This window comes from Diceros bicornis, chromosome 1, assembly GCF_020826845.1.
Source record: "Diceros bicornis minor isolate mBicDic1 chromosome 1, mDicBic1.mat.cur, whole genome shotgun sequence".
NCBI lineage: Eukaryota > Metazoa > Chordata > Mammalia > Perissodactyla > Rhinocerotidae > Diceros > Diceros bicornis.
In genome coordinates, this window is record NC_080740.1 from 35,879,541 (window position 1) to 35,898,894 (window position 19,354).

The 19,354-nt window shown below is 37.2% G+C and overlaps 1 protein-coding gene across 2 annotated transcripts in view; it reads right to left on the reverse strand.

Moving 5' to 3' along the window:
• The window catches only part of MCC (MCC regulator of WNT signaling pathway), a 399,974-nt gene that overhangs the window by 322,778 nt on the left and 57,842 nt on the right, over nt 1-19,354 (reverse strand). For both annotated transcript variants that reach the window (XM_058538632.1, XM_058538623.1), the window contains exon 2: nt 4,974-5,221. In XM_058538632.1, coding sequence (XP_058394615.1) covers nt 4,974-5,221 — 248 coding nt within the window. The remainder of the gene's footprint in view (nt 1-4,973; nt 5,222-19,354) is intronic.

Genomic DNA, 19,354 nt, shown 5'->3' on the forward strand with positions numbered 1-19,354 from the left:
TCACTAAGTTCTTCCAACTACCCTATAATGCAGATATTAGTACTCTATCTTTAGAGATAAGAAAACTGAAGCTCAGAATACTCAGGAATGTAGCCTAAGTCCCATGGCAACTCAGTGGTGAACCTGGGGTTTATCTTTGTAGCATATAATATAAGTAAAGTGCCCAGTAAATTGCCTTGTGCATAGTAAATATTAGTAATTTTTAACCATTTTTATTATTGTTATCGCTATAACTATTAAATTTTATATAGCTTGTGCCTGAAAGACATAAAAATTTTAAAATATTATTTCTAAGATGACTTAAAGTAGGGATAAAAATCTACTATGATCTAGTTGTTCAGATATCTTAATTTTTCCCCAAAGTATATTTTAGCAAAGAACTCAAGGCCAAAGAGGATTTGTAAATAAAAATTTATGGTCAATTAAATGTGAGAAATGCTATACATTTGATTCTTCTCCTGGACAGTCACAAGAAACATTAGCATATTAAAGCTTCTGAGATGTTTTGCAGTAAAGAAAACTATTAATCTAGTTTAACCCAAAGTTTTTAAATGTATTTGCAAAGGAATTCTTTCTTCCTATAATATTTATGATAATCTCTTGAAATCAGTATTCTGTGGAAAATATTTGGGAAAAATGAATCTACCGAAATTCCTCTTCCAAGTTGAGCATGTAATGTTTTGACAGGTCGTCGTCTGCCAAGTCGACTCCCTGCTGAGGATGTGCTGTGAAATGTCGGGGCTGACAATAAAGTCTTTCTGACACTTCACTGTTAAGCCTAGTTTTTCTTAGGCTTTTCTCACAACAGTACAACATTTTTTCTACTTCTCTCCATATTACAGGTCACAGGTAAAATCCCAACCCTTTCCTAAAACTCCTGCTCACAATATTTCTTAGATCTCCTTATAGACCTTATCTTCTGCACCATTCAATGGGTTCTAAAGTTTCACTGACCATAATTTAAACCTTATTGTTATTTAATTTGTTATGTGCTCGTGACTCCACAATTCAATTGTAAGTTCCTTAGTATCTGGAACCATGCATTGTGCTTCCATGTATGCCTAAAAGGGCACAAACACAGTGCATTGCCCATTCATTCATTCAACAGATATGCACTGAGCATCACCCATGTGCCGGGCACCGTTCCAAGTGCCGGGGTAGAGCAGTACCCCCCATCAGTACTCTAGTGGAACTTCTGTTGAACTGAGGGAGATAGATAAATAAGTCTTCAATTAAGTACATAATATAATGTCAGATAAGAATAAGTGGTATGAAGCTACAGAGCATGTGAAAGAGTAAACAAGGAGAAGTTATGTTAGTTTGGAAAGGCTTTTTTAAAGAGAGAACATTTAAGCTGAAATCTGAGTAAGAAGAAAGAGCCAGCCATGCAATAAGAAGGTCAGAAAGAAGAGTATTCTAGATCAGAGGAAAGAACCAGGGCAAAGGCTGGAGGCTGGCTAAACTTGGCAAGTTAGAGAAATAGTAGGATGGCCAGTGTGGCTGGAGCATGCATAACAAATCAGGGGATCAGTATCATCCCTTAGAGTGGTGGGCATAGGCCAGACTGCGGCAAGGAATTTGGACTTTATTTTAGGTGATATGGAAGTCATGGAGCGTTGTAGACATGGAAGTGACCCAAGCATGTTTTCATTAAGTTAAAAGACCATTCTGACCACAGAGTAAAGAATGAAATGTAGGGGGTCAAAGGAGGGATCAAGAATGCTAATTATAGGCTGTTTTAATAATCAAGGCATGACATGATGGTGATTTAGACAAGGGTGGTGTCCAGAGAGCAAAGGGAGTGGACAGATTCTGGATGAACTTTGGCAAAAGAGACAATGGGAATTTCTGGCTTGATCAAAGCTGTGGATGATGATATTTCCTAGATGGAGGATGTCTGGGAGAGGAATGACCTTGGGAGGAAAGGTGGAGAAGATTATCAAAAATCCTTTTTGACCATGTTAAGCTTGAGTCTGTAAGATATCCAGGAATATGTGTCAATTTTACCAGATTCTGGAGCTCATGGGAAAGGACAGGGCTGATCTATACATTTGGGAGTCACTACACAAAAATAGCATTTAAAACCATGGGACCACAAGAGATCATCTAGGAGAGAATGTAACTCCAAGGTACCTCTAAATTTGGAAGTGGTACAGGAAAAGAAGAGGAAAAAAAAAAAGAGAGAGAGAGACTGAGAAAGGGAAGCCAAAACAGTAGAATGTGGAGAATGTGGTGTTGAGAAGTCTAAGAGAATGAAAAGCAGCTGGAAGGAGGGAGTAGTTAGCTGAGTCAAATGCCAAAGATCTAGATGAGGATGGAAGAGGAACCATCGGGTTTGTCAACTTGGAGGCGATAAGAGCAGGTTCAGTGGAGTGGTGATGACTAAAGATGGGAAGAGTGGGTTGAAGGAAGAATGAGAGGTGAGGACTAATAAGCATTCTATGTAGATAAACGCTTCCAAAGTTTTGCTGTGAAGAGGAGCAGAGAAGTGGGGCAGTAGTTAGAGGGACATGGAGTCAGGAAAGGGCTTCCCTCGACCCCAAGATGGGAGATACTAGAGTTTATCTGATAGAGTCAGAAGGAAAAATTAATGATGTAGAAAAGAGAGGGACTAATTGAACACAAAATTCTTCGTTTAATTGTAAACTTTTAAATGTATTCGTTTCATATTAGACTGAATAGGAGGTTGTTTTCCAACATATGAGTTGTAATTGTGACAATCTCCGGGAAATAAAACTGGGTGGTAATAGTAACAACAATATTAACTTAACTTGTATTTAGTGCTTATTATGTGCCAGACATTGTTTTCTGTGCTTTACATACATATTAGCTTCTGTATTCCCCCAAATAACAATAATTGTTCTTATGTTACACTTGGTGAGGAAACTGAGATACAGAGAGGTTAAGTAAATTGTCTAGCGTCGTGTAACAAGCGACAGAACCAGGATTCACACTCAAATAATCTGACTCTGAAGCCTTAACTACAAGAATAACCTGGTCAAATGTTTCACATCTACTGGCATTTCCTCAGTTCATGACATGTTTTATGATTCACCTCCTCTTAGTTACTCTTCTCTCTCCAAGGGTATACGGTTACAGAAAAGGAAGAAAGGAAATTGTTCTTCAACCCTTTCTCTAGTTGGGGATATCTTATGAGATGGTCAAGCCAATTATATGTGGGCAGCAATTCTATTAAACTTGTTCCTTTTAGAATATTTATAAACATATATTACATATTAAATACAATTTTCGACAGTTAGTATAGTTTTTTTCCCAAAAAATATTCCTTCTATATACACATTTGATACACATGAATATATTATTTTAATGGCTATAGGGTATTCGATTGTTGGCATATACCACAGTTTACCTAATGCTTCAAATATATACGTGTGTGTGCTTATGTATTTATACATGTAAGAAGTCCATGTTCTTGGCAGAAAAATTCGAAAATACAGCTTAGCAAAAAGAATTCTACTCCTTCATTTCATTTAATAAATATTACTGAGTGTCCATTTTATGTCATGCAACCATTACAAATCATACCACACATATACACACATGAGAAAGAGTGGGGGGAGACATGGAAGCAGTAGTTATTATTTCTGAATGGTGAGATGTTAAGGATGATTTTTATTTTCTTCTGCTTGCCTTTTTTCCTTATTTTTCTATAATGAACATATATTACTTTAATGCTTGGAAAAATGTTACTTCAAAAATTAAATATTTTCGGCCTGCCCCGTGGCTTAGTGGTTAAGTGCACGCGCTCCGCTACTGGCGGCCCGTGTTTGGATCCCGGGCGCGCCCAACGCACTGCTTCTCCCGCCATGCTGAGGCCGCGTCCCACATACAGCAACTAGAAGGATGTGCAGCTATGACATACAACTATCTACTGGGGCTTTGGGGGAAAAAAATAAAATAAAAAGTGTTTAAAAAAAAATTTAAATATTTCTACATATTATGCTGAGAATACACGCATTACCAGCCATCTGATCTGAAGCTAAAGTGGAATCCATTAAGAGAGAAAGGCATAGGGGCATATGTGGACATTTTTATTATTTCAATTACTCAATAGTAACGTTCCAAATTATTCTACTGCTAGGAGCATTGTTCAGGATGTGTGCGTGTATGTGTGTGCATGTTGGTGTGCTGTGGGGCACTACATAATTATCCATGCTAATTAGTATATATTTAACAAATAATGGACAATTAACATGGAGCTTTGCTTCTCGCCACTAGATCTGCAGAGAAAGAAACAGAGAGATCCAGGAGACATTTTCAAGGGAAAAAAATTCCCCAAGGTACAGGTAAAAAATTCAGATACTTTTCTCCATCTTTTTGTTCAGGCTACCCCCTAAGATGCCTCTTTTCTTTTGTTTTAAATCTTTTATTGTGAAAAATTACAAACATACTAAAAATATGTATATTTGAGTGCTCAAAAATATGTACAATAAACTCCATGTTCCCATCACCCAGCTGCAATAATTATCAACATTTTTAAGAACATTTTTTCCAGTTGCTCATCTTGCATTAGTATGAAACAATAATACTTATGAACAGGAAAACTATGTTTGTAGAAAAGTTTTTAAACATTAAATAAAAAAGAAATGATTTTTAAAACCCTCACTGCACAGAACTGCACTAAGCTTTGAAGAAGTCCCCAAGTAGTTTCTGAGGCCTGCTGATGCACTTACCAGCTTTCCCATCCAATTTGCCCTTCCTCTCCAATAGCTAGTTGAATGCATTACTATGCTTGGAAAATGGAAGAACTAAAATAAAGAAAGTAGTAAACCAGGAACTGTGAAGCTATAGGACAGAACTGGGAGAAATAGCGCACACTCACCCAGGGTAACTGTGGCCAAGAAGACAGCCCGGGGACAGGCAGCACCAGGCTGGGCAGGCCACTCTCCTTTACAGAGGTCAAAAAGAAGGGCTAGCAGAACCCTATCAAACTGTCCCCTGGTTGTACCTACCTAAACTGTTGTCACTGCTGGTGGGCCAGGAGGAAATTCTATCTCTCAGCTTCTTCTTTTTACAGGAGTTGTCTGACTTCTCAGAAAGGCCTACTTCCTCCTTCCTAATTTCTCGAACGAGCTGCATGCGGCATCTTGTAAAATCCTGAAAGGAAATCTTCCCATTTTCATCTGCGCCCAGTTGGTTCATGATCTCAGCCACAGACTCTTCCATATTCAGTTGACGACAGACCATCAACAAGTCATTTCTACGGAAGGGGTTAACAGAAGAAGACTCGTTAGGAGAGACATTTGAGCTAGATAAAGTAATTAACAACAACAAAAAAGAGTATCTCTTGAATATATCCACATATAGTAAATCTATTTCTAACTTTCTCATTGCTTCAGAAAAGTGAAGTGTGCAAAAAGATCTGTTTCATCTGGGTTACTCTAGACAAGAACTCTATTATTATTTGGAAGAGTGAGGCTATTATAAATCCTTTATTCTCTTTTTCTTCCTGTCTCCACACCCTTCCCTCCTTTTCTTTCTTTTGAAATTGATGGAGCACCTGTAGAGTGTAGCACTGTAATCTCACCCTAAGATAAAGTTTCAGAACATAGAAAAGCTATTGTTTCTACTCTTGGCAGAGTTTAAAGTTGTAAATCTAGACAAGTTGTAAAAGAACAACACAGATTTTAACAAGCTCGGTTGTCAGCTTTCTGGACCAATCAGCTAATTTTATTACTTCCTTAAAAATGTTATTTAATCTCGACTTTCCTGACTCAGCGCTCACCTACTGGTGCTACTTCTGGTTTTGGGATTTTGAGTATTTTCCACCTTCCCATCAGCAATTAGTAAGCCCTAAGACTTAGAGCAGGTATCAAAATCCCAAATGTCTTCCAGGACTAGGACATAATATAAATATGTGAAGTGGGTGGATCTAAGACAAGAGGGATTGGTGGAGTCTGTGGCTGGACTAGAGAAGTATATCCAGCCTATACGTTCTCAAGTTAAAAAAACAAAAAGAATAAAAAAGGAATAACAACACCATTCTGGCCAAGAACATTTATCTGGAGGACGTCATTTGACTCCTGACATATAAGTCCTTGTTCTTATCTCTCTATCTAAACTTCTTGGGGAAACATTTTGTTCCTATAGTTCCAACTGTAAGTCTCAATAAAGCTCAAAGGATACAACACTGAAGACCGGGAAGAGACATTAGGAATTAGTCAATGGTCACAAACAAAGCTAATTAGTGCCCCTGTCTCAACACCCTACCAAAGTCCAATCATCTTGAGAACATGACCAATCTGATGTTTGCTGATACCTGAAACCTAAACATGAAAATTAAGACCAACCCCTCTCTCCTTGTCACCCTTCACAAATTCCTTCTCCTGGTCAACGCTACTATGATCTCCCCAAAGTTCCCTGGGCTCAAAGAATTGTAGATATTTTTAATATCTTTTCATTCACTCCATCTTACCCCTAATGTCCCCCACCCCGGTCCCCAGTGTCCAATTTATCATCAAATTTCCATTGCTCCTGCCCCTGAAATGCTTTTATATTTACTCTTAATTGTGTTTCCCAATGCATATAACACTCTCTAAGACCTTCTCAATTTATACTAGGCCTATTACACTAACTTGTTTAGCTGATCACTGTGTTTCCATATGCCATCCCACTTTCATGTTTCATAAATAATTTTTGCATACAGCTACATGTTTTATCTTGTGTGCATGTGTGTGTCTGTGTACATAAGTATTTTATATATATGCCTGTGTGTAAATATTTATATATTTTTATTTGTAAAGTATATGGATAGGTGGATAAATAAATAAACAAACACATGGAAGTGGGTATGGCAGATTAAGTTGGTAGTCCTAACTTTTCTTCTCCTGTAGTAGTGTTATACATCCATAGCCTTGTCTTGGCCTCAGGGCCAAGAACACTCATGGTAAGTGTGTCCTCCCCCATCCCTTAACTTCAGGCTTGACATCTAACTTGCTTTGGCCCCTGGGATATTAGCAGATATGTGTTTATATAGTTGGGCTTGTCCCCTTCTGCTCCTGCCATCATTACGAGAAGAACAAACCATCATAGCTTAACCCACTAGCCTAGGCCCCAAAATGAGCCACCTTAGCCAACCTGTAGACCTGTAGCCTAAGAAGAGCCACTCCAGCTGACTCCAAGATGTAAAATTCTTAGCATTTATGCCAATGAGATTTTGTGATTGTTCCCCAACAACAAGTAACTGATACACTGAAATAATTTTTTAAAAATGCATTCATATGCTTATCTTTTTTGCCCTTGTCTGAATACAACCTGTCTGACATTTAGCTGGATTCATCCAAGACATTGGGATGATTATGAGTGCTTAATCAGGAACACAAACAGAACGAAAGAGTCAATGTTCAGATTCTATATTCTAAAATAAAATTTTCTTTTTTATATTTTTAGACAATAATCTTAAAAATTAGGCTTGGTGGGAGATAAAGAAGTTTTCTAAATTCCAGAAGTTCACATAATAAGATGTTAACACTAATATTTTCTGAATGGTAGGAATATAGTGTTTTCATTTTCTTATTTTTGCCTATTTGTATTTTGTAACTTTCTACAATGTACTACACTACTTTCATAAATTGCTATGTCATTGTTTTGGTTTTAAAAATGAGGATAATAATAGTCTCTATCTCGTAGAGTGGTTCTGAGGATAAATGCGATAGTGCATGTAATTAACATAGTTCCTGGCACATATTAAGTACTCAATAAATAGTAGCCATTATTATGATTATTTTATAATTATTGATCATAGATATTTCACAATGCCCCAGTTTCATGATTAAGTCTTCAGTAATTAAGCACAAACCGCTCAAGGGAAAAGAACGCTTATTGAACTGAACTGACTACCTCACTAAATGGAGCAATCTGTTTGCAGAGGCCAGCGCTTCCTCCCTGCCTGTGGCCCACTTACGAACACTGTGCACCCTGGTGAGAAACCCAACTCTGTCCAGGCTTGAGCAGTTCCATTCTACAAAAAGCAGCTCAAAGAAAAGATTTGTGTTCTAGAAATGCCAACTCAGAGGAGAGTGTGTAATGTGGCATTTTTATATAAAAAGTCTGAGCTATTGAAAGGCTAATATAAAAGATCAAAAACAAAATACATTGCATTCTACTAAATTAGTTCTGATTGTAATCTTTAAATAGAAGTGCTAGTTTCTAAAAACGAAATTAAAACTAAATTCTTTCAGCATAGAGATACAGAACTAGCAATAACAACTCACAAACCTGCAGGAGAAGTGCTGTTATCCCTGTTTTACAGATTGAGATATGAAGGCTGAGAGAGTCACAGAGCTAATATGTAGCAGAGCCAGGAATCTAAATCAAATCAGCGTGATTCCAAAGCTCTTACCCTTTCCATTGTTCACCACCTTGGATGTCAATGATACCAAATTTTGACCTGTGAACACACATAAGGACAGCACTAACATAACCAGCTTGATTTTCAATGGTCATTAATTAACAATACTTTTATATTAAACCAGAAAGACTATATACATCTATATGTGTGTTCCCCTTCTATGTTAAATATGGATGAAAATAATAAGTTACATTTTGTTATCAACATGGTGAGAAAACAAAGTTACAAGAGAGAAAAAAAATTCCAAAAGCTCTCCTTTCCATATCAAGAGCTAAGCCTAGCAAACTTGGATCACAAAGTTTTACCATGAGCCATTGTGTCAGGTTGTTTAAAATAGCCCTCAATGAATTACACTCTCCTGTGACTACACCCATTTTGCCATACCTCCTATTAACAGGTGGAGGCTATTTCCCTGCCCTTGAATCTGGGCTGGCCCCATGACTTGCTTTGATCAATGGAATGAGGCAGAAAAAACATTCTAGCGCTTCTGAACACAGTCCTTAAGATGCCTTGTAGCTTCCACATTCAGCTCTAATTGTTCCAACTCCATGCAGTCCCTGTAGCCCACTCAGGCCCACAAATGGTCTCTTCCTTCTGCTAGCATTTAGCACCTGCACCATTCATTCAGTGGCTATATACAGCTTTGTATCAACTTTTGGATTGTTGTACTAAACTTTCTTTTCTCTCTCTCCTCTTTTTTATTATTTTCACACACTCAAGTCTTACCTTTCCAACCTTACCCCAAGCTCCTGGAAGCCATGCATCCATCAACAACCCTTAAGATCTATGCAGCTCGTAGAACATTGCCCTGTACACAGCAGATCTGTATCACATATGTTTTGATGGACTGATTCACGAACTTTCAGAAGTTAAAAATGACTACTCTTTTGAAGGGAGTCCCCACTTTATTTGATATTTTCCCACACATACCTCTCTCTGTATTTTCCCAGAGAAGGTAGCATATGGGATGCTCAGTAAGTATGAATGACCAGTGGACACCATAACAACAACAACCTTGTAGCCTTGGTGACAGAGCAGCATGACCGTTTCTCTGTCCTAGGCCAGGACTGTTTCTCAGAGGAAGAGGTACTAAGCTGCAGTTGTCCAAAACTAATATGTTAGAGTGGAGAATTATTTCAGTAGCAATAACATCACCACATAAGGCACCTGCCTTGAAAAAAAAAACCCAAACTTTTGTACATTATTCCAGAAAATACATACATTCATTTTAGAAAATACAGACAAGCAAAAAGAAGAAAATACAAATTACATGCAATCCCTCTACCCAGCAATAACCACAGGGACCATTTTGGTTAATTTCACAAAATTTTGGTGAACATTTTTTCCTCTAAATTTCTCTTAAATAAATTTCCTCTAAACAATTTTTTTCCTTTCATCATTGCTACAACTGTTCTAAAAGGTGTTTTATATTTATTCATATTCATATTCGTGTATCTTATCTTCAGAGGTTATCACCATGAGGCAAGAAAGGAACAGATTTCAGTTTATAGCAGAGGAACTAGCCAAGTCAGGTAATATTTAGTTCTGTAGACAACACCAATCCCCAGGCAGCAAAATTAAAATATGACTGAAGATCGATGCTTCTAGCTCAAAACTACACGGTTTCACAATGCACAGCTATTACTTTCTGTATATAAAAGCCTTTTTGTCTCTTGGCTATTCTTCTTCCCTTAACTTATAAAGAAATTGAGTAGGAAGTGAAAATTCAATGAAGCTATTTATCATTCAGGGAAATTCACAGCTTAACGTCAGGAATACATAATGGGAAAGATGGGCTTAGGTCTCTCAGGCTCAGAGGCAGAGAAAAACATTATTCTTCTCCACAATGATACTAAATCCCAAACCCAGCTGGAATGAGTGCTGTGCAAAAGCAATCATTACTTTGAGTAAGAGGTTGGACGCTTCTGTTCACAATTCTCAACTAACAGACACCTTTGGACCTGGTAGGTGTGCCAGTAATAGTTGCTTACAAAAGAACCCAAAAAAAGTCTAAAAGTTCATTTTGCCCCTAACTGTTCAATTTGAGTCACACAAAAATGTAATTTAGAGGACTCTGATTTCAGTTCCATAAATATTTAAAGTGTGAAAAATCATAAGTCATGAAAAAAACAGGCTTCTAGGCTACAGCTGGTAATTTCTGGGTATAGCTGTTGGATGGAGCGAAGGCATTTGCCTTTCATCATTGCTTCTGAGTAAAATAATTAAAGTGAAGAACAAAACAAATAAGTAAATAAGCAAACAAACCCATAGTTAAGATAAAAGGAGAAAAGGTTATCAAAGATAAGGGATTTCAATAAATTTCAGAAAGATAGAAAAGAGATGGGAGCACGCTGGCAGATGACACAGGTGCTAAAAATCCTTGCCTAGAATATGCAGCAAGGGAGCTGTCGTTGCAGCAGCAAAACCCTGAATGCTCTGGGTTGACAGCTGGCCAGTATGATGAATGGTGAGAATGAGAAGTGGGACTGAAAACAGTGGGGCTCTCCTTACCTTTCATAGCATGGAATAAAGAGATATTGTTCAAAGTTGACAAATCGGGTACAAAGGTATAAGCACGTATGGAAGAAATGATCAGGAGAACTAAAAGCACAAATGGTAAAAAGAAAGTGCCGGGGGAGTGGGCTTGGGCATGCACTTCTGTACCATTTTATTTTGTTTTTACCATGTGTGTGAATTGCTTTGATAAAAGCAATGTTTTCAAATAAAAAAAAAAAACAAGTCAGTCATTAATTTAATTTGAGGTATGACAGACAAAAGATTAGTATAGATAGTATAGACAGACAAAAGAAAGTAAAGATAATAACCTAATTGAAAAATGCACAACAACATGAATAGAAAATGGCCAGTAAAGATGTGAAGATTCTCAACCTCAACAGACATAAGGAAAATGCAAGTTAAAACAAACAATAGATACCATTTTAATACCTACAGGATTGGCAAAAATGTTAGTCTGACAATACCAAATGTTGACAAGGAAGCAGAAACTTTCACATGGTGTTGGTGGAAGAAACACTGGTACCACCTCTTTAGAAAGGACTTTGGCAACATCTAAAAAAGTAGAGTTAAGCACACTCTTTGACCAGAAATTCAATGTTTAGTTATATATGCTAAAGAAACTTATGCAGGGGCACAAGGAGAGATGTACAATATCTGTAACAGCAAAGATATGGAAAGAGCTTAATAATAATATAAATAATCATACTGATAAGAATAGCTAACGTGTATTGGATGCTTATTGTGTGCCAGGGCCTAAGCTAGTGCTTTACATATATATTAATTAATTAAATTCTCCCAACGATCTATAAGTTGATACTATTATTAACTCCATTTTGTAAGTGAGGAAATTGAGGAACAGAGCCGTGAAATAACTAGTCCAGATGCCTATTAACAGAGAATGGATATATAAATTGAGGTATTGTCAGGTAATGAAATACTATAGAATGGAGTTTTTGAAAGAAATACATCTGCTATATATCATCATTAATAAGTCTCAAAAACAGTAGTGAGTAAAAACCTCAAGTTGAAGAATAATGTGAACAATAAGACAGCATTTATCTAAAGTTTGAAAATATGCAAAACAACACTATGAATTGTATATAGATTTACACATAGGCGAGTAATAAAAACAAGGTCAGGAAGCATAAATATCAACTGTAAAGTGGTGAGGGAGAGAGGGGAATAGGATTGGGGAAGGATATATAGGGGATTTAACATGAATTTGTAATGATGTATTAAAAATCATAGGCAAATAAGACACAATGTTAATATCTTTTCAATCTGAGTAATAGGTACATGGGTGTTCATTATATACTGTGTAATTTTCATTATTTAAAATTTTTCTTGGGCCAGCCCTGTGGCTTAGCGGTTAAGTGCACGCGCTCCGCCACTGGCGGCCCCGGTTCGGATCCCAGGCGCGTACAGACACACCGCTTCTCTGGCCATGCTGAGGCCGGGTCCCACATACAGCAACTAGAAGGATGTGCAACTATGACATACAACTATCTACTAGGGCTTTGGGGGAAAAAAAAAATTAAAAAAAAATTTTTTTCCTTAATAAAAAATATCTAATATATAAAAAGCCAACTCAATTAAAACAAATGTGGTCTGAGGCCATGGTTGAAGGGTAAAAACGTTTAAAATGAACAATGCCATTCATATCAGAAAGCACTTATAGGATATGTCTCTTAATCAAATTAGATGGTCCAAAATGTCATTTTCAAACTTTTGTTCATCCTTACAGACTACAGATCTGATTATTTTCTTGGGATGATTTTCTAAAGGTGGAATTACTCATTGTTAAATGATCTAATCTTTCAATACAGTTTTCCACATGTCCCTTGAGAAACATCTACCAATTTACAGCCCCACCAGCAGTGTTTGAGCTGCCCACACTTAAGCTACGTTCATGGAGAGTTTAGTCTAATTCCCCGTCTGTATGGCCTCACTTTCTTTTCTGCAAAGGCATTCATACCACATAATCCCAGAGCACATTTCTTTCCTTCTCTTCAATGCTCAACACTGACTGCTGCCTTTTCCTTGAAACTCCTTTCTTCAGTCGGAGTAACAGCCCTGTCTTCTGGTTTGCCCACCTCTACATGACCGCTCCTTCAGGACTCTTGTCCTTAAATATTCATGTTACCTAAGGCCTGTCTTGCTCCCTGTTTTTTCACTTTATAGACTTTATATAGATGACCTAATCTAAATTTATGACCTTATCTATCACTATGCACAATGACTCCCAAATCTCCATCTCCATTTTGTACTGAGTGCTAGGCTTTGGTGTCATACATTTATCTTGAACTCAAAGTCCTCAATTGAATTCATCATCTTGCCCCCCCCCCACAAATTTACTCCTATCTACATAAATGACATCATCCAGTCACCTAAACCAGAAATCTAGAAATTTTCTAAGACGTTTCTTTCTCATTTATCCCCACACTCAGTCGGTCACCAAGAACTAGAGACTATGTCTAAATAGCTCTCATATCCATTCCATCCTGATCATCCTTACTGCCCTCATCATTTTCCACCTGGTTTTCTGCAATGGTCTCCTCCTTGGTCTCCCTCTTTCCAACTGGACGCCAAAAAATTACTTTTCCCTGCTTAAAATCCTTTATTTGCTCCCCTCAAGACTTTCAGCTTCATACCTATGTTTTTCGCTTCACAGCCAAGGCCCATCAGAATATGGCTTAGGCCTACCTCTCTAGCCTCATCCTCCTGCTGAAGTAAGCAACCTGCATTCTAGCACCATTGAATTTCTTTTAGTTTCTATAAGAGGCATTGTTGTTTTCCATGCCCATACTTTGAACATGTTTATCCCTCTGCTTAGAACATCCTTCCTTTCCCTTTCTCCAAACTCCAGCCTAAGCTTCATAATTCACTTGAACAGCATGTCCTTCGGAAATCTTCCCTAAATATCTCAGGTAACCCCCAGTCTAATTCAATGCCCCTTCTCTGTGTTAACTGCGGTATCTGTGCTTACCCCACTCTACAGTAATTACTGATTTATTTTCTCTCTCTTCTACCAGACCAGAGGTTGGTAACCAAAGCCTACAGCCAAATCCAGATCATTGCCTGTTTTTGTAAATCAAGTTTTTTGGGACACAGGCACACCTATTTGTCTATTATTATCTATGGCTACTTTCTCACTATAACAGCTGAGCTGAATAGTTGTCACAGAGACTATATGGCCCGTAAAACCAAAAATCTTTTCTATTTTGCCCTTTACAGCAAAAGTTTGCAAACTCCCACACTAGACTATAAATTCATGGAGGACAGGGCTCATTCTTTGTTCATCTTTGAATCCCTAACACCTGGCATATAATAAGTACTAAATAAACGAATAAGTGGGTAAATAAAATGTTAGATTTGAGGTAAAAGAGATGGAGAGAGAACTGAAATAATGAGAACCTTCAATCTCATTTCTCCTTTGCTTCTTACACACCCCAATTTGCAATCAATGCAAATGGATGTGATGGAGAATTTTGTCTGTTTTGTTCACTGTTGTATTCCCAATACCAAAAACAGTACCTGGCCTATAACAAGTTATCAGTGAATAAATGATGAATGTATGAGCAATTTTTTTGTTTGCTTGTAATTACCCAGAAGCCCCTGACTTGAAATATTCCAGATAATTGAAATGTTATACATGAAGAAGCAACATAGCAAATACAGTCTTCAGTTAATCAACAGACAACTTTCTTTAGGAGCATACACATTACATTCTACAATTTAAAATGGTGTTTTGATGTTAAAAATGGAAAGCAAAGAGTCACTGCTATGGATAAATGCATCCCAGCCCGTTTTTTAAAATTCAATCTTTATTTACGAAAAGGTCAGCTGTAGCCTGTGAACATATGGGCTAAGAACATGAAAAGCCATGAAGGAAAGAGATAATTAATTGGTGACATTACCTAAACAAATAAAATGCCATATGCCGTGCATCCTAAGGAATTAACTGAAGTCTTCTTGGACCTTCCCACTATGGTCTTAAAGCACTCACTAAGTCAGCCAAAGTAATAAACATTGGAGATTGGCTCAAAGCTGAGCCTACACATTCATTCTCTCTCTCCTCGTCTCTTTCTCTCTCTCTTTCTCATAAAACATACTATTAGAAACAACGAAGCTGTTGGCCTAATTTTTATATCTGAAAAAATGCTTTTGGTTGAGGTTACCAACTTGAAAAAAATACAGAAAAAATAGGAAAGATAAAAGTCAAGATTTAAAAAAGAAACACTTTGTCATCTAATTTATATTATCAAGATTTTCTTTTCGAAATTTCACACCCAATGGAATATTGAAATATAGGCTTTTGCAAAACCATAATTTCCCATTGCCAGCTTCCTCAATACCATCTATGTTGAAAACTATTACAACTAAAAATTCATTTTCTCATTGTACTAGCTCAGTAGCCACATTTCAAATGTCCAATAGCCACATGCGGCTAGTGACTACCACACTGCACAGCACAGATACAGGACATTTCCATCATCACAGAAAGTTCTGTTGGATAGCACTGGGAAAATAAAATAGAGTACAATATCCCCAAAAAGCTCCCAGGTAGTAGTATCAGTCAAGCAAGGAAATTGTTACAAATGTCAGTTATTACTTCTAGGTAAAGAAGGAATTACAAAACTGGAGGCATTTTCCCTCAAATATAGAAAAGCCATTGTGTCATCAATTTGTTAGTCTTCTTTACAGCTGATTTTCTAATTTTGGATTCACTCGTATTTACAAGATACACACAAAATGCTCACCTTTTGATTAAGGAAATCTGATCACATTCAAATTTATGTCCAATACACAACCCACTGATGAAAAAACTTTGGTTGAAAGATTTATCAGACTTAGACTTTGGGGGCAGGTGGAGGGATATGTATGTTTCCTAGAGGAAGCACTAGCTTTGTCTTCTTAGATTTGAGTTATAGTAATATTAATTCTTTCTGAGGTTTAGCCTGAACTTCCTGAGAGTTCACTGAAATAATGAACAGCCAAGCTCAGTCACTGACACCACGGTTTTCCCTTCTCCAGGTGAAAGGCCAAGACTGACTAAAAGCCAATATTCAAGAAGAAAGCATCTGCAAACAAGTAAAGTATTAACTTTTACATATTTTAAAAAGCTCTTTTATTCTACAATTCTTTCACGTGACTGTTTCCTAATACTCTTACTCTTCGTTCTTTTGGCAATCTCTCAACTTAGCTTTTCCTATCGATATTCCAGTGGAAGAAAATATTTTAATGTGTTTGCCCTTTGGATTATTTTTTTTAAATCAGTAAATTAACATTCTATATTAAGCAAGATTGAGCTTACCTTCACAATGATTTGTAAGAACTTCTTAAAAGCAGTCTCTGCCATTCCTGGGGAAAAATACTCATTCAGAGCACCTATGTTTCAGCGGCTGTGCTAGGTGCTTTAGAAACATTATTTCATTTAATCCTCATAATAACGTTAAAAGATATTATCTCCATTCTCCAGGGTCTATCAGTTCCTTCTAAGAGGGAACGTGTCCCAAGTTCCTGGCACCATGCTTGGTCCACAGCAGGCACTTCAACAGGTTAGTGGGTGAATGAATGAATGAAGGTACTTTTTTCGTAATCTCAGTGACAGACATAGAACCTTGCAGTGAGCACTCAGTCAATCCTTGCTAATTGAATATATCGGCAATAACGGTCAGTATGACAAATGGGTAAGTGGTTCTTAATATATAAATGACCCTCCAAAAACCCCATTAAGGCTAAGCAATTCACTCCAGATTCAAAAACCATGTAAGGCAGTCACATCTGAAAGATATAGAAAGAGAGGCTACTGGAAAAGACCTCAGAGATAGGGGGGACAATAAACGATTTTGGGAAGTGTGCCACTTTTAAAAAACTTATTTCTAAGTGTATTTTAACAGCACTTTGAGAACAGTTATCCTTTCAGATCATTTTAGATCATACTTTTATAGGAAAATTACAGGACACATAACACCATTATTATAGAAAGACAATTGCACCCACATTTTTCCATCAAAGCAAAAAGATTTATATTACAACATGTATTTAACATATAAAAGACTCACAACCTGCTGTGAATGATAAACTTGCAATCATATTTATTTTTTCCGTTGTTGAAGAGGAGTACCTACATGTAGTAATAGAAAATAAAGCAAAAATTTCCATCAAGTGCTCTTAAATTGAATAACCAAGGCTGATACATTTTTTCTGTATTAGCTAGGCTCCAAATGAGCCCTTGACTCGTCAGCCTCTCTCTGACAGACATATACTTTATATACTCTCCATCAGCATTTAAAAACATTCAGTACACAGAGAATTATTTCTGAGTGCAAAGCCATTGTGTTAAAATTCTCCTAAATATCTTCCAAAGTACTTTAGTTTTAGAAAATGTCACTAAAGTAAAGATAATATGGGGGAAAATGCTATTTACACTTTTCTTTGAAGGGTAAAATAATGCAATGTTCTTTTCATGAATAACTTTCTCTCTTATTCCACTCACTGTCTCAGATTCTAATTAAAATATCATAACATGAAAAGCAGATGAGGCCTTGTAGTCTGATCACAGAAGTGAGAAGAGGAGGATTTATTCTCAGTATATGCAGCAGCCTCAGGCAAGAAATTTTGTCATTGTGCCTCCTTTCCTCAAGTATTACATGGGGATATCACACTTGTCATATTACGAAAACAAGCCAAGGCAACGACTTTTAGAGCAATGCATCTGCCTTACAAGCTAGAGACTCACCAAAATTTGAGGAATTTTCTAGATTATTTTAGAAAATCTAATCTGTGATAGATATTTTGTAGAATAAAATAAAATGAGTTTTTAGAAAAACGATATAAAAAGAACATAGAAAAATATAAGCTTAATTTTAAAAATTAGATTCAACTCCGTCAAACTGATATAAAAGTTTCTGAATTGGAACACTTATTTCCAATCCCTTTACTTACCTTGTTGCAGGCAGGTAAGAAAAGCACTGGTTTGTGGGCCACTCTTTGAGTAGCACAGTTCTAAATATCACAAATGTGGCTAAAGCAATTCCTTACTCCATAGCTCAGAGACCAATGTGGGACAAACAGTACCAAACAGCAGCAACAATGCCAGTGTCCTTGGTAGTTCACCATCTTTGATTATCTCGACATTTCATTCTAAGGAAAGTAAGTATACACTGTAATAACATTTAAGTCTGTGTTGAGTATTAGTGAACATTATATTGGGGAAATAACCCACAGAAATGCCATCGTAGTTTTATAGGTATAAATATATTTAAGTTAAAACATAATTATATTTTATAAATATATTTATATATAAATATATAACATAAAATATATACTATATACATATAAATATATTTAAATTAAGATAAATTTAAAGCTAAATCCTTGGGGAAAAAAGTCCCTCAACTAACCACAATATCATATATTTAAGTGAGCACTATGAGCTAGGTGCTTTACACAATTGAACGAAAGGGCTCTTTACATTTCAGAAGTTTGGAATACAAACGACAGCACAGATTGATTATAAAATAGTAAGCACAAGGAGGGAGAGCTATAGATAGAAAATCCAAGGGCGCTCACTGGCTGTGCCCGGACCTGTTCTGTTACGATAGTGGCTCAGGGAAAGGTGATACAGTTCCAACAGGAGTCATAAAGAGCTGTTTGGATAAGAAGGAGGAGAGGAAGTGAGGTGGGGAACAGGAGGAGGGAAGGAAGTAGCAGAGGGAGAGGATGCAGCCCCTACCCCCCCCCCCCCCCCCCCCCCGAGGGAGAGCTGGCAGGGAGCCAGACCGCGCAGTGAGAGTCTGACGACAGTTAGGCAGAGAGAGTGGCTCAGTGATAACCATAAGACAGCATCAACACTTTACCTTTCAAGGTCAAAACTTGTTGTTTCTTTATCTTGATTTTCAAATCAAGGAAAATAAACTAACCTCTCTAATGCCTCCACTTGGCCAAAACTCGGGGCTCCGAAACATCAGCACCTCTCTCAATCCCCACGACTACAAGGAAACTATAGAAATTAAGCCTATTTCCTATCAAGGCTCCAAATAATGCCCTCAAATGGCTGGAAAAGAATATAGTGTCCTGGAGTGTTGGAAAATGAGTCCTATCACAGACAGAAAGTCACCAACGTAACACAAGTGAGCCCAGAGGCTCTGGACTGTGGCCAGGTTCAGAAAAATACACCCTTCAGGGACAAAGGCCAGGTCTAGGATTTAAAAGCACATGCCACTCTCAAACCCCGCTGGTGGGAGTATAACTTGTACACAGTCTACTGCAGTTTGGCAGTATTTGTCAAAATAAAAAATGCACATACTGTTTGACCCAGCAATTCCATTTCTAGAAATGTATCCCACAGATATGCTGATGTATGCAAAACGATGAATGTACGAGTTATCCAGTGCAGCACTGTTTGTATTAGCAACAGATTGGAAATGATCTAAATATCCACCAGTGGGGGTCTGGTAAATA